At 58.8% G+C, this 23,337-nt stretch overlaps 13 protein-coding genes across 13 annotated transcripts, besides 20 other annotated features; all 13 read right to left on the bottom strand.

Annotated features, from left to right (window-relative positions):
* The first annotated feature begins 340 nt into the window (after window positions 1-340).
* Window positions 341-386: a microsatellite.
* Window positions 387-460: 74 nt separating this feature from the next.
* Tco025E_04996 (uncharacterized protein) lies at window positions 461-1,039 on the bottom strand (the record flags this gene model as incomplete). Its single annotated transcript, XM_029371900.1, has 1 exon — window positions 461-1,039. The coding sequence occupies one exon, from the start codon at window positions 1,037-1,039 to the stop codon at window positions 461-463; it is 579 nt and encodes a 192-aa protein (XP_029227949.1).
* Window positions 1,040-1,113: 74 nt separating this feature from the next.
* Window positions 1,114-1,135: a microsatellite.
* Window positions 1,136-1,549: 414 nt separating this feature from the next.
* On the bottom strand, window positions 1,550-1,984 carry Tco025E_04997 (protein disulfide isomerase; the record flags this gene model as incomplete). The annotated part of the gene is made up of 1 exon (XM_029371901.1): window positions 1,550-1,984. The coding sequence occupies one exon, from the start codon at window positions 1,982-1,984 to the stop codon at window positions 1,550-1,552; it is 435 nt and encodes a 144-aa protein (XP_029227950.1).
* Window positions 1,985-2,135: 151 nt separating this feature from the next.
* Window positions 2,136-2,175: a sequence feature (GA-rich).
* Window positions 2,176-2,550: 375 nt separating this feature from the next.
* Window positions 2,551-2,588: a sequence feature (A-rich).
* A 105-nt stretch (window positions 2,589-2,693) lies between these two features.
* Window positions 2,694-2,725: a microsatellite.
* A 138-nt stretch (window positions 2,726-2,863) lies between these two features.
* Window positions 2,864-3,325, bottom strand: Tco025E_04998 (protein disulfide-isomerase; the record flags this gene model as incomplete). The annotated part of the gene is made up of 1 exon (XM_029371902.1): window positions 2,864-3,325. One exon carries the CDS (start codon window positions 3,323-3,325, stop codon window positions 2,864-2,866), a length of 462 nt encoding a protein of 153 aa, XP_029227951.1.
* A 19-nt stretch (window positions 3,326-3,344) lies between these two features.
* Window positions 3,345-3,369: a microsatellite.
* A 190-nt stretch (window positions 3,370-3,559) lies between these two features.
* Window positions 3,560-3,585: a microsatellite.
* A 961-nt stretch (window positions 3,586-4,546) lies between these two features.
* Window positions 4,547-4,576: a microsatellite.
* Window positions 4,577-4,657: 81 nt separating this feature from the next.
* Window positions 4,658-5,956, bottom strand: Tco025E_04999 (putative protein kinase; the record flags this gene model as incomplete). Its single annotated transcript, XM_029371903.1, has 1 exon — window positions 4,658-5,956. The coding sequence occupies one exon, from the start codon at window positions 5,954-5,956 to the stop codon at window positions 4,658-4,660; it is 1,299 nt and encodes a 432-aa protein (XP_029227952.1).
* A 297-nt stretch (window positions 5,957-6,253) lies between these two features.
* Window positions 6,254-6,277: a microsatellite.
* Window positions 6,277-6,324: a sequence feature (GA-rich).
* A 158-nt stretch (window positions 6,325-6,482) lies between these two features.
* Window positions 6,483-6,508: a microsatellite.
* A 123-nt stretch (window positions 6,509-6,631) lies between these two features.
* Window positions 6,632-7,039, bottom strand: Tco025E_05000 (nuclear transport factor 2 protein(NFT2); the record flags this gene model as incomplete). Its single annotated transcript, XM_029371904.1, has 1 exon — window positions 6,632-7,039. One exon carries the CDS (start codon window positions 7,037-7,039, stop codon window positions 6,632-6,634), a length of 408 nt encoding a protein of 135 aa, XP_029227953.1.
* A 541-nt stretch (window positions 7,040-7,580) lies between these two features.
* Window positions 7,581-7,611: a microsatellite.
* Window positions 7,612-7,733: 122 nt separating this feature from the next.
* On the bottom strand, window positions 7,734-10,829 carry Tco025E_05001 (uncharacterized protein; the record flags this gene model as incomplete). The annotated part of the gene is made up of 1 exon (XM_029371905.1): window positions 7,734-10,829. The coding sequence occupies one exon, from the start codon at window positions 10,827-10,829 to the stop codon at window positions 7,734-7,736; it is 3,096 nt and encodes a 1,031-aa protein (XP_029227954.1).
* Window positions 10,830-11,242: 413 nt separating this feature from the next.
* Tco025E_05002 (uncharacterized protein) lies at window positions 11,243-12,658 on the bottom strand (the record flags this gene model as incomplete). Its single annotated transcript, XM_029371906.1, has 1 exon — window positions 11,243-12,658. One exon carries the CDS (start codon window positions 12,656-12,658, stop codon window positions 11,243-11,245), a length of 1,416 nt encoding a protein of 471 aa, XP_029227955.1.
* A 324-nt stretch (window positions 12,659-12,982) lies between these two features.
* Window positions 12,983-14,938, bottom strand: Tco025E_05003 (uncharacterized protein; the record flags this gene model as incomplete). Its single annotated transcript, XM_029371907.1, has 1 exon — window positions 12,983-14,938. The coding sequence occupies one exon, from the start codon at window positions 14,936-14,938 to the stop codon at window positions 12,983-12,985; it is 1,956 nt and encodes a 651-aa protein (XP_029227956.1).
* A 289-nt stretch (window positions 14,939-15,227) lies between these two features.
* Window positions 15,228-15,263: a microsatellite.
* Window positions 15,264-15,319: 56 nt separating this feature from the next.
* Tco025E_05004 (uncharacterized protein) lies at window positions 15,320-15,826 on the bottom strand (the record flags this gene model as incomplete). Its single annotated transcript, XM_029371908.1, has 1 exon — window positions 15,320-15,826. The coding sequence occupies one exon, from the start codon at window positions 15,824-15,826 to the stop codon at window positions 15,320-15,322; it is 507 nt and encodes a 168-aa protein (XP_029227957.1).
* A 157-nt stretch (window positions 15,827-15,983) lies between these two features.
* On the bottom strand, window positions 15,984-16,316 carry Tco025E_05005 (uncharacterized protein; the record flags this gene model as incomplete). Its single annotated transcript, XM_029371909.1, has 1 exon — window positions 15,984-16,316. One exon carries the CDS (start codon window positions 16,314-16,316, stop codon window positions 15,984-15,986), a length of 333 nt encoding a protein of 110 aa, XP_029227958.1.
* Window positions 16,317-16,503: 187 nt separating this feature from the next.
* Window positions 16,504-16,529: a microsatellite.
* Window positions 16,530-16,541: a microsatellite.
* A 197-nt stretch (window positions 16,542-16,738) lies between these two features.
* Window positions 16,739-17,551, bottom strand: Tco025E_05006 (uncharacterized protein; the record flags this gene model as incomplete). The annotated part of the gene is made up of 1 exon (XM_029371910.1): window positions 16,739-17,551. One exon carries the CDS (start codon window positions 17,549-17,551, stop codon window positions 16,739-16,741), a length of 813 nt encoding a protein of 270 aa, XP_029227959.1.
* A 7-nt stretch (window positions 17,552-17,558) lies between these two features.
* Window positions 17,559-17,578: a microsatellite.
* A 142-nt stretch (window positions 17,579-17,720) lies between these two features.
* Window positions 17,721-17,786: a sequence feature (A-rich).
* A 227-nt stretch (window positions 17,787-18,013) lies between these two features.
* Window positions 18,014-20,629, bottom strand: Tco025E_05007 (uncharacterized protein; the record flags this gene model as incomplete). The annotated part of the gene is made up of 1 exon (XM_029371911.1): window positions 18,014-20,629. The coding sequence occupies one exon, from the start codon at window positions 20,627-20,629 to the stop codon at window positions 18,014-18,016; it is 2,616 nt and encodes an 871-aa protein (XP_029227960.1).
* Window positions 20,630-20,998: 369 nt separating this feature from the next.
* Window positions 20,999-21,061: a sequence feature (A-rich).
* A 279-nt stretch (window positions 21,062-21,340) lies between these two features.
* Window positions 21,341-22,279, bottom strand: Tco025E_05008 (uncharacterized protein; the record flags this gene model as incomplete). Its single annotated transcript, XM_029371912.1, has 1 exon — window positions 21,341-22,279. The coding sequence occupies one exon, from the start codon at window positions 22,277-22,279 to the stop codon at window positions 21,341-21,343; it is 939 nt and encodes a 312-aa protein (XP_029227961.1).
* Window positions 22,280-22,317: 38 nt separating this feature from the next.
* Window positions 22,318-22,351: a sequence feature (A-rich).
* A 758-nt stretch (window positions 22,352-23,109) lies between these two features.
* Window positions 23,110-23,147: a sequence feature (G-rich).
* Window positions 23,148-23,337: the final 190 nt, after the last annotated feature.

A 23,337-nucleotide genomic window follows, 5' to 3' on the forward strand; every position in this document is an offset into this window, starting at 1 on the left:
ACTCTTGCGCCCCCGCGAACCACTCGGAAAAACAACACGGCAACTGCACGTGCGCCGAGAAATGCCCAGTGGGTGAAAAAAAAAAGAAGAAGAACAACAGCAACCCACAGTAAACATAAATAAATAAATAACGCGGCAATACGCATGGAGGGAATTCAAAAAAAGAAATATACACACAGAAGGAGAGAAAAAAAACAGCGCGTGTCCAACGCCTTATAAGTAACCCAAAGGAACTTTCCTTTTGTTGTTGCTGTTGTTTTCCTTCATCCTACAAAAATGCAAATAGCATCGTTTTCTCTTTTTTATTCAATATACAGCAAAGAAACGGAAGAAATCTGAGGACACAGAGAGAGAGACAGACACACGCACACATACGGTCACAGCACGCACCGTGAAATTTCGGCGCCGTGAATCCGCTTCCTGCCGCCTTTTACATCCGCCCCACGGGGTTGGGAGAGTACTAAGCATTCTCCTCTACACGAAGTATTGCCGGCAAACGGTCAAATGAGCGTTTTCTGTTAATTGATGCACGCACCGGCGTTACGCTTTTGTGCTCTGAGTAGACCTTATTAAGAGGTGGAAGCGAGATGAGGTTGGAGCGACTTCTACCCCCAGAGATCCCCGACTCCTTCCCTGGGGTTGGGATGGATGGCATGGGCAACGCACCTGGGTAGCCATTCACAGCGTCTCTGTCTTGGACATATGCCATGCTGTCTTTGCGACTGAGCTGATTTCGGAAAGGCAGCGAGCGCCGCACACAGAAAGGTATATCGTGCCCAATGGCAAAACGCTCCTGAGCAAGGCGTTCCGCATTCCTAAACTCCTGACTCTGTACACGTGCTCGTACATGTTCATCACAGCAGACGGTGCTGCGGTACGGCAACCCGCTTTGGCGTGGGTGGCCGTCCTCATGGTAGACATCCAAATCGTCACCGCCTTTAAGGGCACAGGCCGTTAACGTGCGTCCATGGCCCAGTTGCACCGGAACCACCACGAGACAAGAGGACGCATCCTCCGATTGGTGCGGAATTATGCGCATTGCGGCAGGGGGACTCACTGGTCCTTCCCTCGGAAATTGTGCAAGGCCGCTCTGTATATTTATACCTTCTTACAGTGCGTGTGTGTGTGTGTGTGTAGAAAAAAAATGGGAGAGAGAAGTCTCCCCCACTCTCTTTCGCGTTGCTAGCCTAGCTGTTTCGCAGCAAGCAATCGCAATCCCAACTATAAACCCGACACGCGCAAAATCCAGCAAGAAGAAAAAAAAAAGCAAGAGCAAGTCAGATGGACAGCGCTGCGAGAGGCCGTCCTGGGCCGCCACGTGGCGTACGCATTAGATGCAGAACCAGGCGCCATGCAGACACAAACGAAAACGTACCCTCCGAGAATGAATAGCCAAATAGTCAAAAGCATCTGACGCCCACACCCCTCAGGCCCCTCCTTCTTTTCTTCTTTTCTTCCCACTGCCTCTTGGCCACACCCCCTCCTCCTCCTTCTTTGTTTCCTCCTCTTACCTCTCTGCTTCATTGTAGTGCGCCGCACCTCAGGCCTGCTACATGGCGCTCTTGAGGAAACTCCTCAACGCGGAGACGTCGCGCGGCCCCTGGTACGGTAAGCCCTCCTTGTTTCCCTTTGGAAAGAGCCGCAGAGTGGGGAAGCCACGCACGCCGTACTCTCCTCCGATCTCGCGGTGCAAGGAGGCGTCAATGTGGGCAACGACAACTTCCTTCATTTCCTTCATTTCGCCCGCCAATTCCTCCCACTTGGGCATAAGGCGGTGGCAGTGGCCGCACCATGGGGCGTAGAAAAGAACAAAGACGTGCTTCGATGGGTCGTCCACGACGCCGTGGAATGTTTTCGCGTCGAGCTCCATAGACTTTTCCATTTTTATCTCCTGGGCCATGGCGTGCGGCGTGAAGAGACCCGCCATCGCGGCCGCCACAAACGCCAAAAGCAGCAGCCGCACAACGCCCCCTGTCCGCCTCATTGACGCAACTCTTTTTCTGGCTGCCGTGAAGCCCCCGCTCGCGCCGTTCCCTTCCGTGTCCCCGTGCCGTGGCGGCGTCTCCCCCCTCGCGTGAGCGTGCGCGCAAACTCCTTCCCCCTGCACCAGGCCAAACCCAGAGCCACATCGGCAGGGAGAAGGAAAAAAAAGAAGGGGAGGAGAAAGAGAAGGAGGAAATGCAGGAAAAAGGCCACAACAACAACCGGCCCGCCCACTTTAGGAATAAAAATGAATAACAAAACCAAGCCGCATGCGTGCGCACAAACAATAACTTCACATTGGCCCTGTCCATTTCTGCCCCTCGTTGCCGGCCTTCACCTCTACTTGCTGCCGCCGTTGCCGTGGTGGTTGGTGCGTGTGCCTTTGGCAGCGCACACTGCCCCCCGCACTCACCGCTCCGCCCGTCATTGCGTGCCGTGGGGGGGGGGGGGGAGACAAGAGCCGTTTTGAGCTGCGGCGCAGCTCAGCCGCACCCGCGCGTGTGCCACGTTTCCTCCGCCCGCAGTCCACCATCACGCACGAGGCACGGCTGCCAACCGCCACGCGAAACAACCACAAAGTGAAACCAAACACAACAAAACAAAAAAAACGGAAAGCAAACTACTATCAACCCACACTCATGGACATTCACAACAAAGACAATAAAAATAAAAGCGCTTGAAGAAAAATATTTACAGCAGCGAGATAACGCAACAAATAAACAAATGAATACGTAAATAAATATTCACAGCTATAGGCATCTGATAAGCATCACACACATATACACATAGACACACACATATATTTCTTTATTCACGTATTGATTTGTATTGGCTTCTGTTAGACTCGCGTGCCGATTTGAACGGCCGAGCGAGATTGGCCTCATGTGTTCTGGAAGACGAAGCTGTCAAGGAGGCTAAGAAATCGCTCGCCGTTGTACTCAAGCGGCTCCTCCTTGTCAAGCCGCGTGTGGTACCGCATCGTGGGAAACCCTTTCACTTGCATGCGGCTAACCACATCCGGATACTTATCACCGTCAATCCTCGCCGCCACAAACGTCAAGCCGTTGCGTGTCCGTGACTGACTCATAGAAAGGTCGTCCCAAAGCTTCATTGCGGTCTTGCTGTGCCGCGACCACGGCACGTAGTACAGCACAAAGACATCCTTCTCTGGATCCATCACGATACTATCAAATGTGGCGTCTGTCAACTCCACCACACGACTTGGACGCGCGGCCTCGCTCGCTGCATGTGGCGTATACGACACTCCTGCCACTGGATGCAGCTGCAAATTCAACAGAGAAAAAAGGAGCAGAACAAAAACAAGCGAGGCGGCCCGACACATCTTAATTCGTCTTGCGCTAGTGTGTGTGTGTGTGTGTGTGTGTGGATGAGTGGATGAGTGAGGGTCAATAACCCGGCGGCACTCTACAACACAGAACGTTCTCTACATGCAAAGCATACAAGAAAGAAGTCCACAGAGACGGGGGTGTGCAGAGAGATAGATGGGTGTAGAAACAGAAGAAGTGCATGAAACAAACGCAAGGGTGTCCCAGCAGTGAAAAGGCATCGCCACTAAACACACACACACACACACACAAACACGGCAGCCTTAGTCTCCATCTTGGTGTCTCGTCTTCCGTCTTGCGCCCAAAGCACAGTCCATTACTCTCGACCACCGCATGGAAACACGTGCGGGCACACATGTCTGGGTGTGTGCCCAATTCCTCCTTGCTTTCTTCGTCCTTTTTTCTTTTCTGTTCCTTCTTACTCTCGTCTTGTTCATACTTCTCCCTTCGTTGCCGCCCCCGCGTTGGCTCCTAGCCCTCCTCTTCCACCTCCAGTAACGCATGACTCGCCCGCAGAAAAAAAAAACCCAACAACAACAACTTCCTGACTTCAGTTCCCCAGTTGCGGGCGTTTTTCGCCTCGCCCCCGCACCCCCACCGCCGTCCGTCCCGCCGTCTGCCGCAGCGGAAACCGCAGACGCCGGGGACGACGCTTCACGACATACGAGAAATCAACCACGACAACGGCGCAGGCAGACCGCAGAGGTAACACGGTGAGAGGCAAACGACATCAACAGCCGGAAATTCCCACGGGCGCCGTCCCATTACCGCCGCCCATCCACTTCCCACACACACACAAACGGCTCAAGCATACAAAACAGCATCAGCGCCCAAAAAGAGTTGTCGCCAGGGTCTAGTCAATCAAAAAAAAAAAACAGTAATAAAACCAAAAGGCCTGAACGCGGGGAAAATGTTGCCTGAATCGGGACGCAGGCAGAACCCCAAGACAGCTAAAAAACGTTCGCCGCAGCTACAGCAGGAGCAACGCTTTTGAAGCACGTGTATGTGCGTGGGCAACAAGGAGGAATGGCGCAGGGGAAACATTCTGTCATGCACGTTAGATGTCACACCAATTTCGTCCCTTTTCTGCAAGGGAACTAGCACCACCAGACAACAATACCATTCAGTGCATTCCCCCCCCCCACACACACACACAGTACCCTTTTTTTTTTTCGCTCCTTTGCTTCACCACCACTTTGGGGTTTCCATCTTTCATCCACACACACGCACACCCACACATACATACATGCATGCAGAAAGGCATGACAGTCGGCGGCACATGTAACGAGAGAAAACGTGGTGGAAGTACGCTGCGGTGCAGCGTGTGCTCACCGTGAGGGGTTGAACTTGTAGTCGGCAAACATAACCCCGTGTGGGTCAACCTCCTTCACGGTGTTGCTCTCTTCAGGCCGTTGTGATTTGTCCCCGTCGTCAATCTCAGGGAAGTACGTCGTGTCAAGCGGACTGGAGAGCACCGGCACAAAGGCCGCTTTCATCTCACGCAGGTGTTTCCACTCGATGCCGCGGAAGAATGCATGCGCCTTAATTTCGTTAAATTCCAGACGGTCTTTCGGGTCGCACATGAGTTGTTTCATCAGATCCACCGCGTCCTCAGGCACGCCAGAGTTATCCGGGTACAGAAGGTACTCCCGCCAGTGGGTGATCTTGTAGCAGGTGGAGTTCGGGTTTGGCGAAAAGAAGGGTGGAATGCCGTAGAGCATCTCGTACATGATGACACCCACCGACCACCAGTCACACTCTATGCCGTAGCGCTGACGCTGCAATATCTCCGGCGCAATGTAGCCAGGACTACCCACAATAGACTCAAACATGTGTCGATCACGGAAATGCACCACGCCGTGTCTTTCAGCCGGTGACGCGGGGTCGGGCCTACTGGCCACCTCGTCAAGTGTGATGCTCTCCAACGGGGCACTTTCTTCGAGCTCCAGCAGCTCCTCACCCACCTTCGCAAACCGCTTGGAGAGACCAAAATCTGTCAGTTTAATATGCCCATCCGCGCCCAACAGGATGTTGTCCGGTTTTATGTCACGGTGAACAAAACACATGTCATGCACGCTGGCCACGGCGGCGGAGAGTTCCGCGATGTAGAACCGCGTGCTCTCCACGTCAAACTTCTGCTTCAGGCAAAGCCAGGAGATCATGTCTCCACCCGGCATGTACTCCATCACCATGTAAAGGTACGATTCGTCCTGGAAGCTAAGATGTAAACGCACCACCCATTCATTTGTCGCAGCCGCCTCCGCCATGACGTCCTTCTCGGACCGCACATGAAGCGTCTGTTTCTTTCGGATCATGTCCGTCTTCCGCATCCGCTTGAGAGCGTACAGATGCTTCTCCCCATCACCCTTGCGGTGGCAAACGTACACCTCGCCAAAGGCGCCTTTGCCAATATGTTTAAGAAGCACAAAATCCTCCGCGCACGGCTCCCGCTGTCGCGGTCCGACCGGCCGTGCGTTGCCACCACTACGCGCCTCACGCAACATTCCACGGTAGTGATTCTCAAGGAACGCCTTGCTGGCGGATGCCTTCTGATGGGAGACATCTGAAATCGGGCTGGACTCCGTGTATGCGGCGCCCTTCAGCACCTTTTGTGCGTCTTTTTTCATCATTTTTTCAGAAGGAGCTAGCACGTTAATGACTGAGATAGGCACCCTCACTTGTTCCAGACGCAAATGTACGAACGCTCGCGTGTGCCGCCTTTGCTCTCCGGGCCACTGTTGTAATACACCGGATTTGTACCGGCTTGCAGTCGCACGCCTCCTCTATTTGTCTCGCTCGCTCAGCTTTAGGTGCAATGCCGCGCTTATTCCCCCTGCCAATTTTGGCTTCGCTTCCCTTTCTTGGGGGGTGCTACTTCCTTGGCGGAACGCCGTTTTCAGGGGTTTTCTCCGGCCCACCACCGGCACACACACACACACACACACGCAGAGAGAGAGAGAGAGAGAGAGAGCACCCAGAGGGAATGAGAGCAGAGGATGGGGCGCAGGAAACTCGCCCAAACTTTTCTTCTTCCTCTCTATCTCTCTGTGTGTGTGTGGGTGCTGTCGTTCGTGCCCCCCACTTTATGGTTTACCGATTTTGTTTGTTTGGCTTTTTAGGGGTATTTCTTTTTTTTTAGTTTCGGTTATCGCCCACAGCACACACACACACACAGACACTCGCGAGGCCCATTCGCCGGCACTCGGCCGCAGGGGCCCCAGACACCCGGCGCCCCACCCCCCGCACCGCCTGCTTGGCTGAGAGGGAGGAGGCTGCGGTTCTGGGCGGCGAGCATGCGACTCTCACTCCTTCTCACTGAGCCAGCGGTAGTAGTCGTTGACGATGTAGTAGCGCCCATCCACCTTGCGAATAACGAGACGCTGAAAGAACTCTCGCTTGTGCTCATCGTCGTACGTCACGATGCCGTGCACCGTCATGAGAAATGAATCCGCCTGCTCGTTTCCGGGCAGTGGCTGGGCGTCTACGCAGTCTATCTTGTGGCTCGTCCTGGGCAGGCCGCTGAGGTACGCCGAGATGGAGGCGGCGTCCGGCAGCGAGTGGCCGTTCCACTCGCACAGCAGCGGCGTTCCGGGGGCGTACAAGTTGACGATCTCCGGCCGCTTGTTCGGGTCGTCCAGCAGCTGGTAAAACTGCTGCCGGAACTCCAGCGCCTTCTTCGACACCTCCGTGCAGTCCGCGTACTCCGTCATGCCGGGCTGCTGAAGTACTCCCTGGCACCGCCAATTGGATTTTTCCTTCCCTCTTTCTTTCGCTTGCCTTTTTTATGCCGTCCGCGCCACGCCTTTCCGCCTGCCTCGCAGTGTGCGTGCTCGAATGAACGCCCCTTCGACCCCCACCCACAAAAACAATACGAAAAGAGAGAGAGGGAGAGAACAGGTGCCTCGCCGCCACGCACACACCAACCACAAGGCACAATGCGGCCAAAGCCTCCCGCCGGAGATCGCGAACGTGCGAGAATGTGGGAAGTTGTGCGGCTGCCTTCGCGTTTGGGCTTGTCTCGGGCAATACGGACGATGGCAGCGCCGTGCCAGGCTCCTGGCTGGCCGGCGGTAACCCCCCGCAGGTTCAACTCCGCAACGTCAGCGAGGGTGCGTGCGGTGATTCGTGCGCTTTGCCACAGCGGGTGGAAAAGAAAAAAAAAACAAGAAGGCGAAGGTGCCTCGCCTGCCCCCCAACTTCTCCACTCTCCCCATGCGCACCGCGACCTTCCGCGACAGCCACATCCATGCTCACACACACACACACTACAGCACGCGCACACGCCTGCACAAATGCAGGATGGGTAGTTGCCCATTTCGGTTTTCCTTTCGACCATGCCGAGCAAAGGGGGGAACTAAGTTTTCCTTCCCATTGCTTCATTCTCTCTCTCCCCCAGTGCGAGTCTCAGGGAGTCTGCGTCAGCTGCTGCAGTAGCGCACCCGACAAAATATCTCGGCAGACATGCCGCATGGGCATGTTACACAGCACCTGCCACTTTCCTTCTTGAAACTGGCGCTGCCTCAACGTTCTTGAAAGCGCCGCTAAATTATTCTCCCACGACTGCTGCTGCTCCGACGACGACGACGTCACGGCGAAGCGGGCGATGCAGGCGTGCACGCACAACTTCTCCGCCAAAGTAATGCCGACGGAATCCTCTTCCTCCGGCTCCTCGCGGAAACACCCACAGGCCTCCATGCGACGCACGTGGTGCTCCACGACAGCGACGAGGTCAGCTTCTGTTGCTGCCGAGGACGCCAGCAGCGACTCTCCCTGCGCACGCAGCCGAGCGAGGAGGAAGCCCGGTTCCAGCAGCGAGGGAAGAGGACGCATGGCGCTCAAGGTTTCCTGTGCATCGTCCCATCGACTACACGTAAGCAGAGCAGAGACCCGCATCGAATTTGCGTGCGCTTGCACCAACGTCAACCCGATGCGTTTCGCGCCGCTCAAGACTTTGTCGAGTACGTGGAGGGCCTCAGCGTAATTCCCACGCTGAAAGCACATCATGGCGGCAACAAGGTCGGCGTAGAGTACGCCCATAACTAAATGGCTCCCCGCACTCACGCGACGCAGCGCCCCGTCAATGGCAGGCAAGGTAGCGGAGTAACCAAGGTAGCGTGCCAGCTGCGCCCGCTCAAACTGCACCTGTTGCCAAAGCAGCAAATGGTCAGGCGGCCAGTACTCCAGACCACTCTTCTTAAGCACTGATGTTGTGTGTGTCATTTTTTTCGTCAGCGGCGGCACCGCTGCGGCTGCGGCTGCGGCTGACGCAGTTTCTCCACCTACCATGCTATCATCCGTGCTGCAACGGCTATGGAATAGCATGCTGTCAGCGAGGCGGGTGAGTTCTTGGTAGGCTGACTTCATGTACCCATGCTTCCGGAGCCAGACGGCAAAGAGGAAGCGGTAGGTAGACGTAAAGAAGAAGTCTCCCCGCACAACCTCTGCGCCGTCCTCGCCGTAGTGCACTTCCACCGCCACGAGGAAGTCGTGCAAGATGTTCAACGGTCCTGCCCCAGGCGAGGGCTCCGCTGCGCCAACCTGCGTGGCCAATGCACGATGAGCCGTTTGCCGCAGCGTTTCCCGCAGCAGGAGCGATGCGGGTTGACACGAGAAGAGAGAGGAGGCCGTGGACACCTCTTCGTCCAGCTGGCGTAGCAGGCGGCCGAGCGAGGCGGCGTTGATGGCCTTCTGCGCGACACGCACGCCGTAGTGCCCGGCGATAATCATCAAAGTCTCTCGTCCAACGCCGGTGATAATCTCCGTCACAACCGTCGAGGAGGGGTCGAGAAGAGTCTCCATCTCGGACAGCCAAAGCGCAAATCGCACCGTCTGCGCAATGGTCTGCACCACGACGGAGTGGCCGCCGCGAGCCGCCTCCGCCTCGGCGTGACTGCCGTGACTCTTGCGTGTGCCGCCCAACACAGCCTGGCCGTCAGCTGTTGCCTCGCTCGCGGCGGGCCTCCCCGCCACAATACCAGCAATAATCACAGAGCGTAGGTAAGTGTCGAGGGTTCCTGGGCAAATAAGCAGTAGCAGGGCCGCCCCCATGTAGCCCAAACAACCGGCGTGATATCGGGGTGCGTTGTAATTCGCCTCACCGCCGACGTCATCGTCCCTATGCGCTGCGGCATCCGCTAACTGAAGCAGGATGGCGATCTCTCCCGCGGCCGCGGGAGCGTCTTGGCTGGCGAGACGGACAAGGAAGCTGCTGTAGTGTGCCATTGTGAGAAACTCGTCGGAACGCCACTGGTGTCCGACAAGGACGGCGGTTCGTGCACAGTGAAGGGCCGCCTCCAAGGAGTTGACCGTCAGATAAAATAGCGCGTAGAGCAGCATACCGCTCGCAATTCGCAGCAGGATGGAGTGGTGGGACAGATGCGCATCGGACGCCCCGCCTCCCGCTGCCGCGTCGCTCATCACGTGCTCCAACACATTCTGGTCGGAAAACTGAACTCCACACCCACTTTGAATGAGTAACTCCAGAAGATCTCTCTCGCTCGGTGAGCAGCCCTCACAAATGCGTCGCATCGCAATGCACATGTTGGCAATGTTCAGCCTCTGCTTCCCCTCCAAGACCGGGGGGAAGCTCCTTGCGGAGGGCCTATGCGACGAGGATTTTGGCTTCTGCGGTGGCCGCATGGGTTGACTCAACGGCAGCGTTGCCCCCGACAACGCCGTCGACGCCCGCCGAGACTCAAAGTCGGCGAGCCACTCTCCCACCGCCCGTGCTATGTGCGTCTTCCACGCAAAGGACGCACAGCTCCAGCTGACACGCATCCAAACCAAAAAAGAAGTTGTGAGGCTCCGTGGCACGTGCTCGGCGGAGAATTCACCCCTCAGCGTAAACAAGGCTGAGAGTGCGGGGAGTATCACCGCAGCCCGCTCCTCGAGGCTTTGGCTGCCCCAGAGGGCCCGCGGCGCACGACCGGAGCAAGAAAAGTCTCCCGTGATGAGGGAAATAACACGTTGAAGGCAGTCCTCCCGGATGTCGCGCCCACCAACATCTCTGCAAAGGTCCAGCAGCTCCTCAAAGTACGCGAAAGCGCGGTGCCTCTCACCGTCGCCCCCTGCACTCCCCTCCACAGGCGTCACGGGTGCAGCTGCCAACAGGGGTGCAGAAGAGCTAGATTGTTCTGCGAATCCAAAGACTGTGGGCACAGAGGAAGACCGCTCCCGCTGCCAGCCGTGGGTCTCCTTCTCGACGGGTCCCCGGCACAGCGCATTAAACGCGAGGGAAAAGTTCGCTTCGCCGCCTTCTCGCGCGTCGGCCGGCACTTCTACGTTTCGTGCCTCGTCAAAATCTTCCTTTGTGCGCTCCTGCATGAACGCCACGCGGCGCAAGTACCAGCAGGCAAATGTCTCGGCTTTTTCCGGTCCGGACGCAACGATCAGCGGCCAAACAGAGGCCAGGGCTCTTCCACAGAGGTCCAGCGCGACATCCGTGAGCCGCGGCACGCCCTCCGCGTTAGGCACACTGAGCGACGGCCCCCGCAGGCTCATAGGTGTAGCCGCTAAATAAATCAATGCCTACCTCACACTCGGCTCTGTATTGTCGTCCCCCGCTTCCACGCCTTTGGGTTCGTTTCTCTATGCCTATTTGCCCTTCGCTCAAAGGCCCGAATGCAGCGCAGACACCCTTACCTCCCCCTCCCACAGCCGCCAAGAAGGAAAAGAAGGAGAAGCAGAAGGTTTTTTTGTATTTTCTCTCCTTTTGGGCTCACGAGATGGCCAGAGAAATAAGAGCATCGACACACACAACACGCACGTACTCTCTCTGTACTTCTCCCTCTCTCGAGGGTCAACCGCACTGGAGCCCAAAAAGGAGAGGAGAGGCTCTCGAAGGGGTTTCAAAGAAGCGGGTCAAGCCCCAATGACATCCCTGTCACCCGCAGCTGTTCAACCTCAGCGGCAAGTTAGTTCATCAGGTCGGGATCACGCTGACGGAGCTCATTCCGCACGGTGTCGAAGGTGCCCCGACGACGTCGCTTCAAACGAAATTTCTTCATTGACAAACGCGGAGCCGCACTTAACGCGCCGCGCTCTGCATTGGCCACAGCCACCTCCTTCGCAAACTGTGAGCGGTTCCAAAGGCACTTCGGGCACGCCGTGACCCCAGGCTGCAGCACGCAACGCAGCCGCACAGACATGCGATAAGGAGACATGCATGTCCGGCATACAAACGTCACGATGGTGTTGTCGTGGATAGTCATATGCAACAGCTTCGTCCTCGACACACTTTGCGCCACCTCGCGGACTACGTCTGGGCGCTGAATGGTAAGAAGATTGAGCGGGGTGGCCACGGCGCCCGTGCACTGCGGGCAGCGATAGTAGCGGAGGAAGCGGTCTGCAATTGAGGCTGTGAACTCATGCGTGCACCAGCGACACCTCCACAAGAGAGGTTTATTGCTGTGTAGGGAGAGTGCCGCCGGGTCCTCGTGCGGACGCAAGAGCGCCTCCGCAAGCAGCACCGCGTCGTCCTTTAAGAAGCGCTTTACCCCCACGACACCGTTTTCTCCACACCGCGACGATACCGCTGCAAAGGCAGAGGACGGCAAAGTTGCCTCAGGGCGGGGAGAGCTATAAACACCACTTCTTTCGCATGAGGGGCACAGCGGAAGCGTGGCACTTCCACCATCACCATCGTTTTTCTTCCGCTCTTGCTGCTGCTGCTGCTCGTACCGGTGCACACGGGAATCAACAGACTCTCTCCACGACCTCCGGCAATGCGGGCACGCCCACCACACCACAGTGCTGCACGGTAGCGGCACATCGACCACAGACTCAATAAAGACGCGGTTGTGGAGGACGGCGTTGCGGCCTTCGTCCCATTGCGCCGCAAGCAGCGGATGCACCTCAGCAAGCCGCCGTAAACGGGATCGTCGCGAGTCAGACGTTGCCGTCGGCTCCGCCGTTGCGCCAGAGACGCACTTTGGGCAGGCGTAGAAGGAGGAGACCTGGGGGTCCGTGCGATCCACTGGACGAGCGGACCACTGGCACCCGCACGCCTCGCACTGCCACGCGACCACGTGCACCCACGAGGGCAAGACATGGACGACTTTTTCAGTGGGATCTGCAGCGGTGTCCGGTGGACGCTGCGTCACGTGTCTCAAGTTCTGGGCATTCTCTTCACAGCAAAACTCCCGCTGCAACTTCGGTGGCAAAGCCCCAAGAGAGAACTTTACTGTCGGTACGCAGTGCCCCATCAACAACGGGGTCGCCGTGCAGAAGGCCCGAGGAGCAGCACCCACTGCCAGCATCGCACAGGCGCGCTGACGGTGGTGTAAGACGCCCCTCACACAACTCGCCACAGTTCCTCCCCTCCACTGCATCCGGGGGAGAAACGAAATCCCCGACGCGGGCGTGGGACGATGAAGGCCGTAGGGGGCAGCTCTGCACTCGCACACGCACGCACAAGAGCGGCACGCGCCGCCTCTATTACCCCTTCAAAAAGGCTCTCGCGAAGAAGAAAATATCAGGGCAAAATAAAGCGGACTCAGGCAGATGGCGCAAAAATAGCACATTGAGAAAAAAGGCAAGAAAAGCAAAGATGGCAGAACAAAAAACAAGAACAAAGGGTTTATAACGAAACCTAGGCTTCACAAACAGGGCTTCTAGAAGAGTTACTGGCTCTCCGGCCCAAAAAGCAAGGTTGGTCATAGGCAGCGGCTCTTTGACGCCCTTGTGGAGTCGCGTGAAAACGGGGGCTGACGCTTTTCCCGGGGCTTGGCAGCCACCGAGCTTGGTGGCAGGACGCTGACACCCACCGGGCACCGCACCGTAGACCTCGTCGGCCGACGCTGCTGCAGCACCGCACGAAAGACATCGTTGGGAACTACAAAAATGCAGAGCGGTTCCTGAGGACAGGCCGACGCTTGACGCCACATGGAGCTCGTCACAGTCACCCGCGGCATCACCGCAACTGTGGCGCTGCTCGCACTCTTCGTGAGCGCCCCACCGGAGGCAAGAATGACGTAGCTGAGGTCATTGTCGGGCGGGTCTTGCGGCTCCGCCTCGGGGTGTACCCAGAAGAGCTGGCCAGCAAAAAGGGCCTGACGCTGGCTAAGAGGGACCTGCATCAGCTCCTCTAGAGAAAAGCCGTTTGCGGTTTCGATACTGCGCCGCGTGCGTCGCTCTGAGTAGGGGAACAACGCCGGGTCGGAGAAATGCGATGGGGACGACGGCGACGACGACGACGACGCTGGGGCCGCCTTCGAAGCCAACGCGAGGACGGCATCTAGCCAGCCTCTGTGCACGATGTGCTGCACGTACGGTAACGCCGTCAAGAGCTTCACGCTCCGCATCAGCGGGGCCTCAATCACAAGGACTTTTGCACGACTAAACTCCGTCATGGCAGGGTTCGCCACAATTCCCAAAACACGAAGTTTGCTCTGCTTTGCCGGGGTGAGTCGTATTCCGGTCGTCACAATCGTTAACGCCCCATTCGCCCCGGCTTCCACGCCGCCGCAAGGAGGGCGAATGAATGGCGCGGCGTCGTCCTTAAATCCCACGCGCTTCCTTCGCTGTGCGGTGCGCTGGCGCTTGGCAGGGGTGACGGGCTTCTTGGCCTGTCGCCGCGGCTGAGGCGACGCGCGCCGTGTGACTCGTACCGGGGACGTCGTCCACTGCACCGCTGCATCGGCCCTCTCAGCCGGCTTTGCGGCGTCGCGGTGGTGGGCTGGAGGCTCCGCCGACGCCGTCGCGGCGGCATCGCGCGGCTGCACGCGCAAAAGGTAATGGTCCCCCAGCATGAGCTCCACCGAGCGCACCCCGCCTTCGACCGAAAAGCTGTAGCGGTGCGACGGCAACAGCCTCACCGCGTGGTAGAGCGTTCCGTTGGCTGAAGAGCAATCCACAACATCGAAGGACCTCCAGCTGTAGACGCGGCCGTGCGGTGTGGCGGTGTTTTGGATCTGAGCGACTGAATTCGGCGTCAGACGGAAATGCAGCCGCACCTCACAGTGCATGCGGGACACCGAGTAGCGTGACTGGGGCAGTTTTAAAGCGCCGAGCGCTTCAGGAATCTCGCTGCGCCCAACTTGGTACACGCACGTGAGCCTCGCCGGGGGCGGGGGCGCACCCGTGGAGGCCCACCACACCTCCCCTTCGGCAGGAACGAGAAACTGCTGAACCGCGCCCAAGGCCTGTGCTCCGGCACACAGTTCCCAGGACACGCACAGCTGCGGGAACCCAACTGCCTCAGCGACGGCTCCCTCTCCTTCCGGCGGGTGCGGGTGCAGTGGCGCTGCGCTCCGGACGAGGTGAATCTCCTGAAATGGGGTCGACGTTGGCGGGGGTTTGTTGAGAGTACTCGACAGCGGCTGTGGTGGTTGACTTCCGCCGCAGTGAGCCACCTCCACATCGTGTGCGGCGCCGAAGACGGCGCCGCACGGAGCATCGCCTCTCCCCTCCACCTCCTCTTCCGCGCCGTCCGAGAGAAGTGCAGTGTGCGTCGAGCACGTCCCCGTGTCGCTGCCCTCGTCAAAGGCCAAAAGTGTCGCCCTGTCGTCATCATCGCCACAGCCCTCATAAGCAACGACGTTCCCGTCCAGCTCCGCCGCCTCACGGTTAAGGAGGGCTGCCGCAGAAGGCGGCGGTGTGGCCTGCAGCATGATAACGCAATCGCACGCTTTTCCTTTCTGCACCGCAAAATAATTTTAAAAAGGGGGGGGATGGATGCGTAAGGACGAAGAAACCCCAATCACAGATAGAGCAGAGAGAAGAAGAAGAAGCGTAAACCTCCGTGCCGCATGGCGACAAGTAATGGTAAAAAAGGAAGAGTCAATAAAACGCCAGCACAAGAAAACCGCCATTTGGGGCCACAAAACATACAACTTCAGGCGCAACGACGCAGACCCCACGGATTCGTGCCGTCGCGGTTTACTCTACGCCGCCTCGCTTGCTCCCCGCTCCCCGCTCCACGCACACACTCCCAGCAGAGATCGCTTTATCTTGCGTCTTCTTCTCGCTTCCAGGTCTGGCCGCTTCGCTCCTCACACGAGCGTGTACTCTGTAATAGTGTTTCTATCGTAGAGCGCGATGAAAACATGGGCGCCATCCGCCCTGAAGGCGGCGCCCGTGGGCAAAACATGAGGCACGTGGTGCGTTGCGACGGGCTCGACGGGTGTGACGCCGTCCACGAGCTTCGTTGGCAGCGACCACACCGTGAGGTAGCCGTCTTCCGCCCCTGAGAGGACGGTGTTGGTCGCCGGAGAGAACGCCAGCGTGTTAATCCAGCGCGAGTGGGCGCAGATCTCCACCCGCAACTCGCCCGTGCGGCTGTCAAAGACCTGCAACTTTCCAGCCCCGTTCGCGGCCACCGTGAGGTCGCCGCCACTCACTATCTGCAGCGCAGTCACGCACGCCGGGGTGTCAACGGACGCAAACGCCTGCCTCGCGCGGCTCCAAAACAACACACGGCCCACGGAATCGCCGGTGACCGCAAAAAGCGGCGCGTCGTGAAACGGGTTCAGCTGCACCGCGGTGACAGCGTGCTCCATGTGCCCCTTCAGGGCTGACTCGACACGAAACGGCGTGTCGGGCGTTGCATCCAGCACGGCAAAAAACACAACCCCTTTGTTTGTGCCAACGAGGACGTGTGCGACGCCGGCGGGCGCCGCAACGATGGCGCCGCAGCAGCCATCGCCATTTGGGTCGTCATGTGGCACGAGGCCGAGCGGGGAGCGCGTCGTCCAGAGCTGCGTGGAAGACTTCATGGTGATGAGAATGAAGGAGGGAATGTTCAGGGTGCAGCAGCCCCGCAGGTGCGAGCGTGGCGGTGCAGTGGAGAATCATCTCCTGCTCGGAGGCCCCCGTTGGCAGCACATGCGTCTTCTGCGTCTCCACGTCCCTGACAATGCAGTCCTTCCTTGAGGCGTACACCAGCGCCCCGCACTCCTCCACGAAGGAGAGGTTGTTGTACAGCAGCGACGGCGGCGGAAACGCCTCGGGCGACGGGTGCCTATTCACGCCCAGAAAAGTAAGAGGCATTTTGCGCGCGGCCTGCCTCTGAACCTGTGCGCTCACTTGTGTGCGACTCCTCTCCCCCTCTCCCCGGGTTGTGGGCTGATGGAGCGTGGGCGAGGACCAGCAAAGCACTGAGACCAAAGGCGGGGGAGAAGCGGAGGGCGGAGCCCAACGCCACACCCGGAACAGCGGCGATGCGAGTCGGAGGAAAAAGCAAGCAAGCAAGCAAGCAAACAAAAAAAAACAGACGGAGCGGAAGCAATGAAGTTATAGAGACAAAGCGAATCGACAAAGCAAACCCGTTTACAATAAAGCCGTGTCGTTGCTTCTCTTCCGCGTGCGTTTTTCCTCCCAATTTGCGATTTCCCACACCCCAACGGCGGCTGCAGCTACCGCCACCCAAAGGGCAATTTATCTATTGTATTCCTCTCCCTGCCGCGGGGGCGCTAAACCCGCAGTAGGGACAACACCACGACAGCGGCGCCGGTGCACTGCAGCGCCAGCAACGCGACGTACACCACAGGCAGCGAGGAAAGAAGAGGAACAGGAATGTCTTGGCAGTTGCTCGGGCGCTTCGGCCAGGCAGCTGCACTGCCACTGCGGCCGCGGTTCTCCTCCCCCGTCAACGCGGGCAGCGTGTGGCACCGCGCGGCAGTTTTGTTGTCCCGCACGTCCACCTCCGGAATGCAGCGCCGCACAAAAGACTCTCTATTGAAGAACGCTCTAAAGGAAAATGGCGTCACCGCGTCCACCGCTTCATAGCGGGCATGAATAGGCAGCAGCAGTAACCCCTTCCCAGCAGGACTCGGCCCCGCCGCCGCCGCCCCTTTCGTCGCTGGCGGCAGCCGCGCGAAGCCGAGGCGCACGCTGTTCGCCTCGTACGCCACCCGGAAGGCGGGAGCCTCGATGTCAAAGAAGAATTTCGACCTGATGTCAAGGGAAGTGTAGTTCCCCGCGACTTCCACGCCGCCCGGTGCGGTGATTGTGTAGAGCTGCTCCGCCTCCGCCGCGTCAAAGAAGAAGGCCCTGGGGAGCTCGAAGGAGATCTCAACCTCCTCGTAGTGTAGGGGGAACTCCACCGCGAACTGCATGTGGAACCCGGCGCCACGGAGCCCCCACTGACACGCGTCCGTCGGGGCCTGCGCCGCCCGCGGCCCTGCGCCGCCGCCCGTCGCAGCAGCGGGGGCCGCCACGGTGACGACAAAAAAAAGCAGCAGCCAGACGGCCACCGCAGTCGCACTGCCACAACACCGGCCCATGTCGCTGACACACACACACGCACACACCGAGGGTCGGACAGCAAGAGACTTCACGGCGACTGCACCGTATACGTTTTCAGCAAATAAAACTTGAAACAAAAACAAACAAACGAACAAAACGGGGGACTACACAACAGAAAAACAGACACACACACAGTGAGAGAGAGAGAAGAAAAAAAAAACAGACGACAAAAAAAAATAAAATAAAATAAAAAAAGAACAACAACAAAAAAAAGGGGACCCAATGCCCGGCCAATACTGAGCATTTCCGCACGATATTAAAGTACAGCCACCTCACCCGTGCCACCACCTCCACCTCTCTGGGCTTTTACTGCTGTTTCATAACTTTCATTCGTGCGTCCCCTACTCTTCCATTGCTGCACGCACGCAATGGAAGAGAAAGGTGGCGGGTATGTGGTGGTGTTAGCGAGGAAACAAGAAAAAAAAAGCGTCAAGCGAAAACTATACACGATACTCAGCCTCCAGCTGCTTCCATTGCGTCAGCATCGACTCGAGGCTTTCAATCTGCGCCGCCAAGTCGTCTTCACCGTCGTCGTTTGTCCCCCCATCGCCGTCCTCATCGTCGGGGTGGCAAGAAATGCTCTCGACGCGGTCGTCCACGTCCTTTGCCACGCGTACGCCAGAGGCCCACGCAACGTCCCCGTCAACGCCGTTTCTGGCGCCGGTCCGCGCGGCGGCAGAGGAGGAGGGACATTTGTGCTCCCCGAAGCAACTCGGCGGCTCGTGGTGAAAAGCGTGGGGTCGCAGGTGATGCCGATAATGCGCCTCCACCATGCGCCGCGAGACCGGGTCTACCTGTGGCTTAAAGGTGCACGTTTCAGCGATTTCCTTTTCCGCCTCGTGGCGCAGCGACTCTGCACGCTGTTTCCGCATGCGTAGAAGTTGCGCGTTACGTTCCTCAAAGTCCGGTGAGATGGCGGGCGTCACGGTCTCTTTGGGGCCACTTGCCCCCGGCTTCTGAGGGCCACTGCAGGAGTTTGAGGTGGAGAACGCCAACTTGCGGTTTGTCGGAGGCGGCGGTCGCTTGGGTGGCGGACTTCCTCTTTTGCCGCTTGTTGCCCTCCGCGGTTGCTGGCGCGTGCCGCCCCTACGGAGGCCTGCCATGGGCGGCACGGAGGTTGACGTTGACGCCGCTGTGGCGGCGGTGCGTTGGCGCTCGCGGAAACGCTCCGCAAGCTCTGCGGAGCGCCGATTGACTTGCGGCCGCATGGCCCGTATTTGCTCCTCCTCCTCCTGCCGCTCCCTCTCCACCTGCCGCCTCAATTTGTCCCGCCTCCTTTCGTCTTGCTCCCACATGGAGCGCGCATATTCCTTGATATGCGCCATTGTACGCCGCTGCGTCGGAGGTGCTGCCTGCTGCGCCGTCGCGCTTTGCAGAAGCCGCTCCCGCTTCTTATCGCTTGCGTCGCGGTAGCGACTAAAACGGTCATAGAAATCCCCCAGACCTGAATGTCTCCCGCCTTCCTGGCGTGTTTGGCCTTCAGCCGCCTTTCGTCGCCCCGCCACGGCCGTGATGACCGGCTTAAAGCTTGGGGCGTACTTCTTCTGTAGTCGTCTCAGCAAAGACTGGCGGAAAGCGGCGTGCTGCGTGGCCCCTTCCACCACCCCGATACGCTTCCTTCGCTCCTCCATCTCCCTCACAATGCGCTCCGATGTCGCGTTCACCCGCACCGCGGCCCGCCGCATTCTTTCTTCGGCAGCCTCAATTTGCGCCTCAACGGACTTCACGTGGTCGGTCCGCCGCTGTTCCCACGCCCGGGAGGCCGCAATGTACTCAGCCAAAGAACGTGAGCCGCGCTGCTCTGCGTACAGGGAGACCTGCGGCGTGTACCGCCTTTCCTCCGCCTCCTTGAGCCGCTGCTGACGCTCCTCCTCCTCCTCCTCCCGCTGCCTCCGCTTCGCCCGCCCCTGAAGCACGTAACGGTCAAAACACCGCGGTTGCGGCGAGGATTGGCTCCTCTCCGCCCCCAGCGAGGGCAGCGGCGGTGCCACAGCAGCAGGAGCCGCCGGGGACACTACACGCCCATCGTGCCACTGCTTTCCCCCGTGGAACAGCAACGGCGACGGCGATGACGACGGTCTGGGCGTCTTCCCAACTTCACCCCCCATCCCACCAGCATGCGGCGGCGTGGGCGGCTGCTCCTCCTCGAAAGCCCCGACCGCTGCGACGGACACGGCGGCCTCGTTTTCCACGCGAGGAGTCCCCGCAGCTGGCGTCAACTGTGAGGCAACGCTGGCCTTCGACGTGCGGAGCCCATCGGCAGCGTCCGTCGCTCTGTGCGATGCGTTGTTATTCTGCCCCTGATGCGGCGAGGTCGGGGGCGAGGGCGGGGGCGTGTCTGTCGCCGTGGAGGAAAGCGTTATGGAGAAGACTTCGTCGTCAGGGGGCAGCAGGTCACTGTCGCACTCGTCCCCGGTGTCCAAAACGATGGAGCTGTCCGCCGCGTCACCGCCTCCCCGAGAGGAACTTTTAGCTTCCAAATTTTCCGATAGAATCATCAAGGACGATAAGGATGACGTTGACAGGGCAGACGGCTTTTGTCGGTCGCCACGGTCGTTGCTTTCCGGCGCCGCAACGGACGCACCTCGCCCCTCCGCAGCCGCCCGCATTGCCACAACCACGACCACTTCCTCCTCCGCTTCTACTGCCGCGGCGGCCCCTTTTGCCTCGTGGCCGCACCGCCCAGGCTCCGCAGAGGGCGCCCCGGCCACCTCGCACCCGGTAGGAGGCGCGGTGCGGCATTGTGGATCCGCGCTCAGCTCCGGACGTCCGGCCCCGCCGGGTTCAGCTCGCCGTGTGTCGCCTCCGGCGGCAGTTTGGCCCACGTCCCGCAGAAGGCCCCGGTCCTCCCCCGCCAGCCACTCCAAGGAAGACGCTGTCGTGGAGGAAGCGTAGGAGGGGGGTGGCGCGCCAAACTCCCCGGCAGCCCGTACCTCTTCGCACGAGAAGCAGAAGGGGTGCATCAGGCGTTTCTCTTGGCGCCGTGCGGCTTTGCTTTTGAGGCGTTCCGCCTTTTTCAGGGCGTTCCGCCGCTGTGGGAAGTCATCCGTGTACATCCCGCCACTGCCGCGACGCGGGGCTCCCGCTTTCTCTCCGCAGATGCTGTTTTTATTTTTCCTTTTTCTTTCTTCGTTTGTATTCGTGGAACTGGGGGGGTTACTTGACGCCTCGCCGGCGGCCACGGCCCCTCGCACGCACACGCGCCGGCCGGCCGACCGACCGCGGGGGAAAAAAAACAACAACGACGGTGCGGGGCCTCCCGTGCAACCGCACGCACCCGCAGTGCGCCTCCACTTCCCGCCGCAGCCAACGCCCACGCCGAGGCGAGAAAGACGAGGGGAGGCGAAGTGGGAGGCAAAAAGCCGCAGAACACAAATCACGCGGGTGCGAAGCGCATACACAACGCGAAAAAGAAAGAGGGATGAAAAAAAATAAATAAATAAATAAACACATCGAATAGAGAAGAAGGAAAGAAATAAATAAAAAAAAGTAGGGTGTTAGCGCCGGCAAATCAATGCCCTCAGTATACGCACATCACGACATGCGACCCGGGCTGCTTCTACTCCCCTTTCTTCTTTTCCTTCTCTCTATTTCCCTCCCCCCTCCTCCCCCTTTTTTTTTTTGGTCCCGACCGTGGACGTTGCGCTCTCTGTTCTATTTGACTTTGCCTGTTGGTTCGAGGCGGGAAGGAAAGCTTATGCTTGGCGAATCTCGCACGTCGCAATGTGCGGCGCCCGTTCGCCGCCGCGATCCTTCAAGTGGTTCGTCTATGCCGGATTCTGCGGCACGGGCCGACGCCCGCTCCCTCGCGACGCCCCACGCTCTTTACTCCTCCCACCGCCGCTGCTGCTGCGCGTGCGCTCGGACGGCCTCGTGCCGCTCGCGCGGCGTCGGCGAGTTGTGCGCATGGCGACAACAAACTGCGCAAACGCCACGGGTGCCAGGGAGAGGCCCGCAATCTCGCCCCAATACTCGCCACGTGCACCGGCCGCCGCGCGTCCCGCCGCCGTTCCACAGACTTTAAACACACCCAGCGTCAGACGCATGGCGGACCGCGCCAAAAACCCACTCGTGGCCTTGCTGGGGCTCCATGCACACACCCGCCCAATGCAACACTCAGCCGCATCCACGACCAAATCGCTCAGCAGCTGCAGCGTGCTGCGCTTCATGCAGTCCTCGGCAGCCGCAAGCGCGGAAATTGGTGCGTTGTACGTGCCCAGCTCCGACGGAGACGGACGAGGTCCAACGAGTTTGGAGAAAAAAGGCGGAAGACGAAGGAACTGCACCACCTCCGCCACGTAGTGCTGATGCATCTTGGGGTAGACGTCCCAGAGGAACACAACGGTGTTGCTGTACGCCGTGTTGGAGCGAATTAAGACGCATGCAAATCCCGTCTGCACCGCCACACGCGCAATTGCGTCGGCGAAGGTGAGAAAGTGCAATTTCCCCGCCTCGCCCACAATCTTCAACACCTTCGAGAGGGGCATGTCGGCCCCCTCCACCACACACTCGTCCAGCCGCATGTGAATCTCCATCATCGTCGGGAGCACGAGGCCGACACTCAGCGCCAACGGAGTCGTGTTTTCGGCAAAACGCTTACGAACGATGGACCGCGACGTAAAGCCATGGTGCGGGAACACGCGCCCCTTCGGCGCCAGAACATAGTCGCGACCGACAAGTACGGGGGGGGCAGCAGCCACAGTCATGCCGGAAGCAAGGGAAGAAACTCTGCACACGCACACCAAAAGCAAAGCAAAGCAGAAATAAAACAGAAGTAATTGAGTACACAACAACGAGAACCGCAAAAGGCAGACACAACACGCGGCGAGAAACAACATCGATGGGCCACTGCAAGAGAGAAAAAATAATTAAACAGGTCCGCAGCCAAGGCACAGCACACGCACAACAAATAAAGAAAGAAAAAAGACCGGTTTTACACCTATTTAACAAAAAAAAGGGCATAATACACCGAAATCACGTCCAAGATGTGCTGCATCTGTTGCAGGAAAGGCAAGTGCGGGGGACACACGACGCATGAAACCAAAACTTTCCACGTCGGAGTTTACCGGGAAAGTCTGCCCCCAATAGGTACCCTGTGGAGCGGCATCGAAGGATGCAGCCGCCAAGGGACCTGTAATTCGGAGACGTGCGTGTCTACGTGTGTGTGTGTGCGCGCCGGTTCACTCTCCTGAGGGCAAGTCCGCCGCTGGTGCAATGGGTGTTGCTGCCCCACAACGGTGCTACGCGCGGTGCTCGTGCGCCCCGAAGAAAGGCAAACGCACCACCGCTAATCATGAAGAAATTAGCAGCGCAAAGAAGGAATAAACGAGGGGGTGACAAGGTTATCAGAGGTAGATGCAATGTACTTCACGCAGGAAAATCAGGCGTTTTGTTAGGATAAAGACGATCAGCACTCATCACGCCCACAGCAGCCACCACTGAGGGACGCAGGGAACAACAAACATCCCGGAGGGGCGCCACGACGCCGCAAACAACGGCACACAGCCCGGGGACACACCGGCCCCCAGCAAGAAGTGAGGTGGAAAGGGAGGGGGAGGGCGGTGGGAAGGGCAGACGTCAGTCCCGTGCCTGTGGTAGGTAGCTTGGTGCACGGAGGTGTAAGTCATCGGCACATTCATACAAATGCCTCGATTGGCTGCATCAGGGATGGCTTCAGTGGCTCGCGCTGCCGCCGTCGGCTACCAAACGCACCTCCACAAATTTATCGGAGTCGCGTAAGTGACCGTCGAACACGCCGCCAAAT

Source organism: Trypanosoma conorhini (genome assembly GCF_003719485.1).
Source record: "Trypanosoma conorhini strain 025E chromosome Unknown Tco_14.4_contig_00276, whole genome shotgun sequence".
Taxonomy (NCBI): domain Eukaryota; phylum Euglenozoa; class Kinetoplastea; order Trypanosomatida; family Trypanosomatidae; genus Trypanosoma; species Trypanosoma conorhini.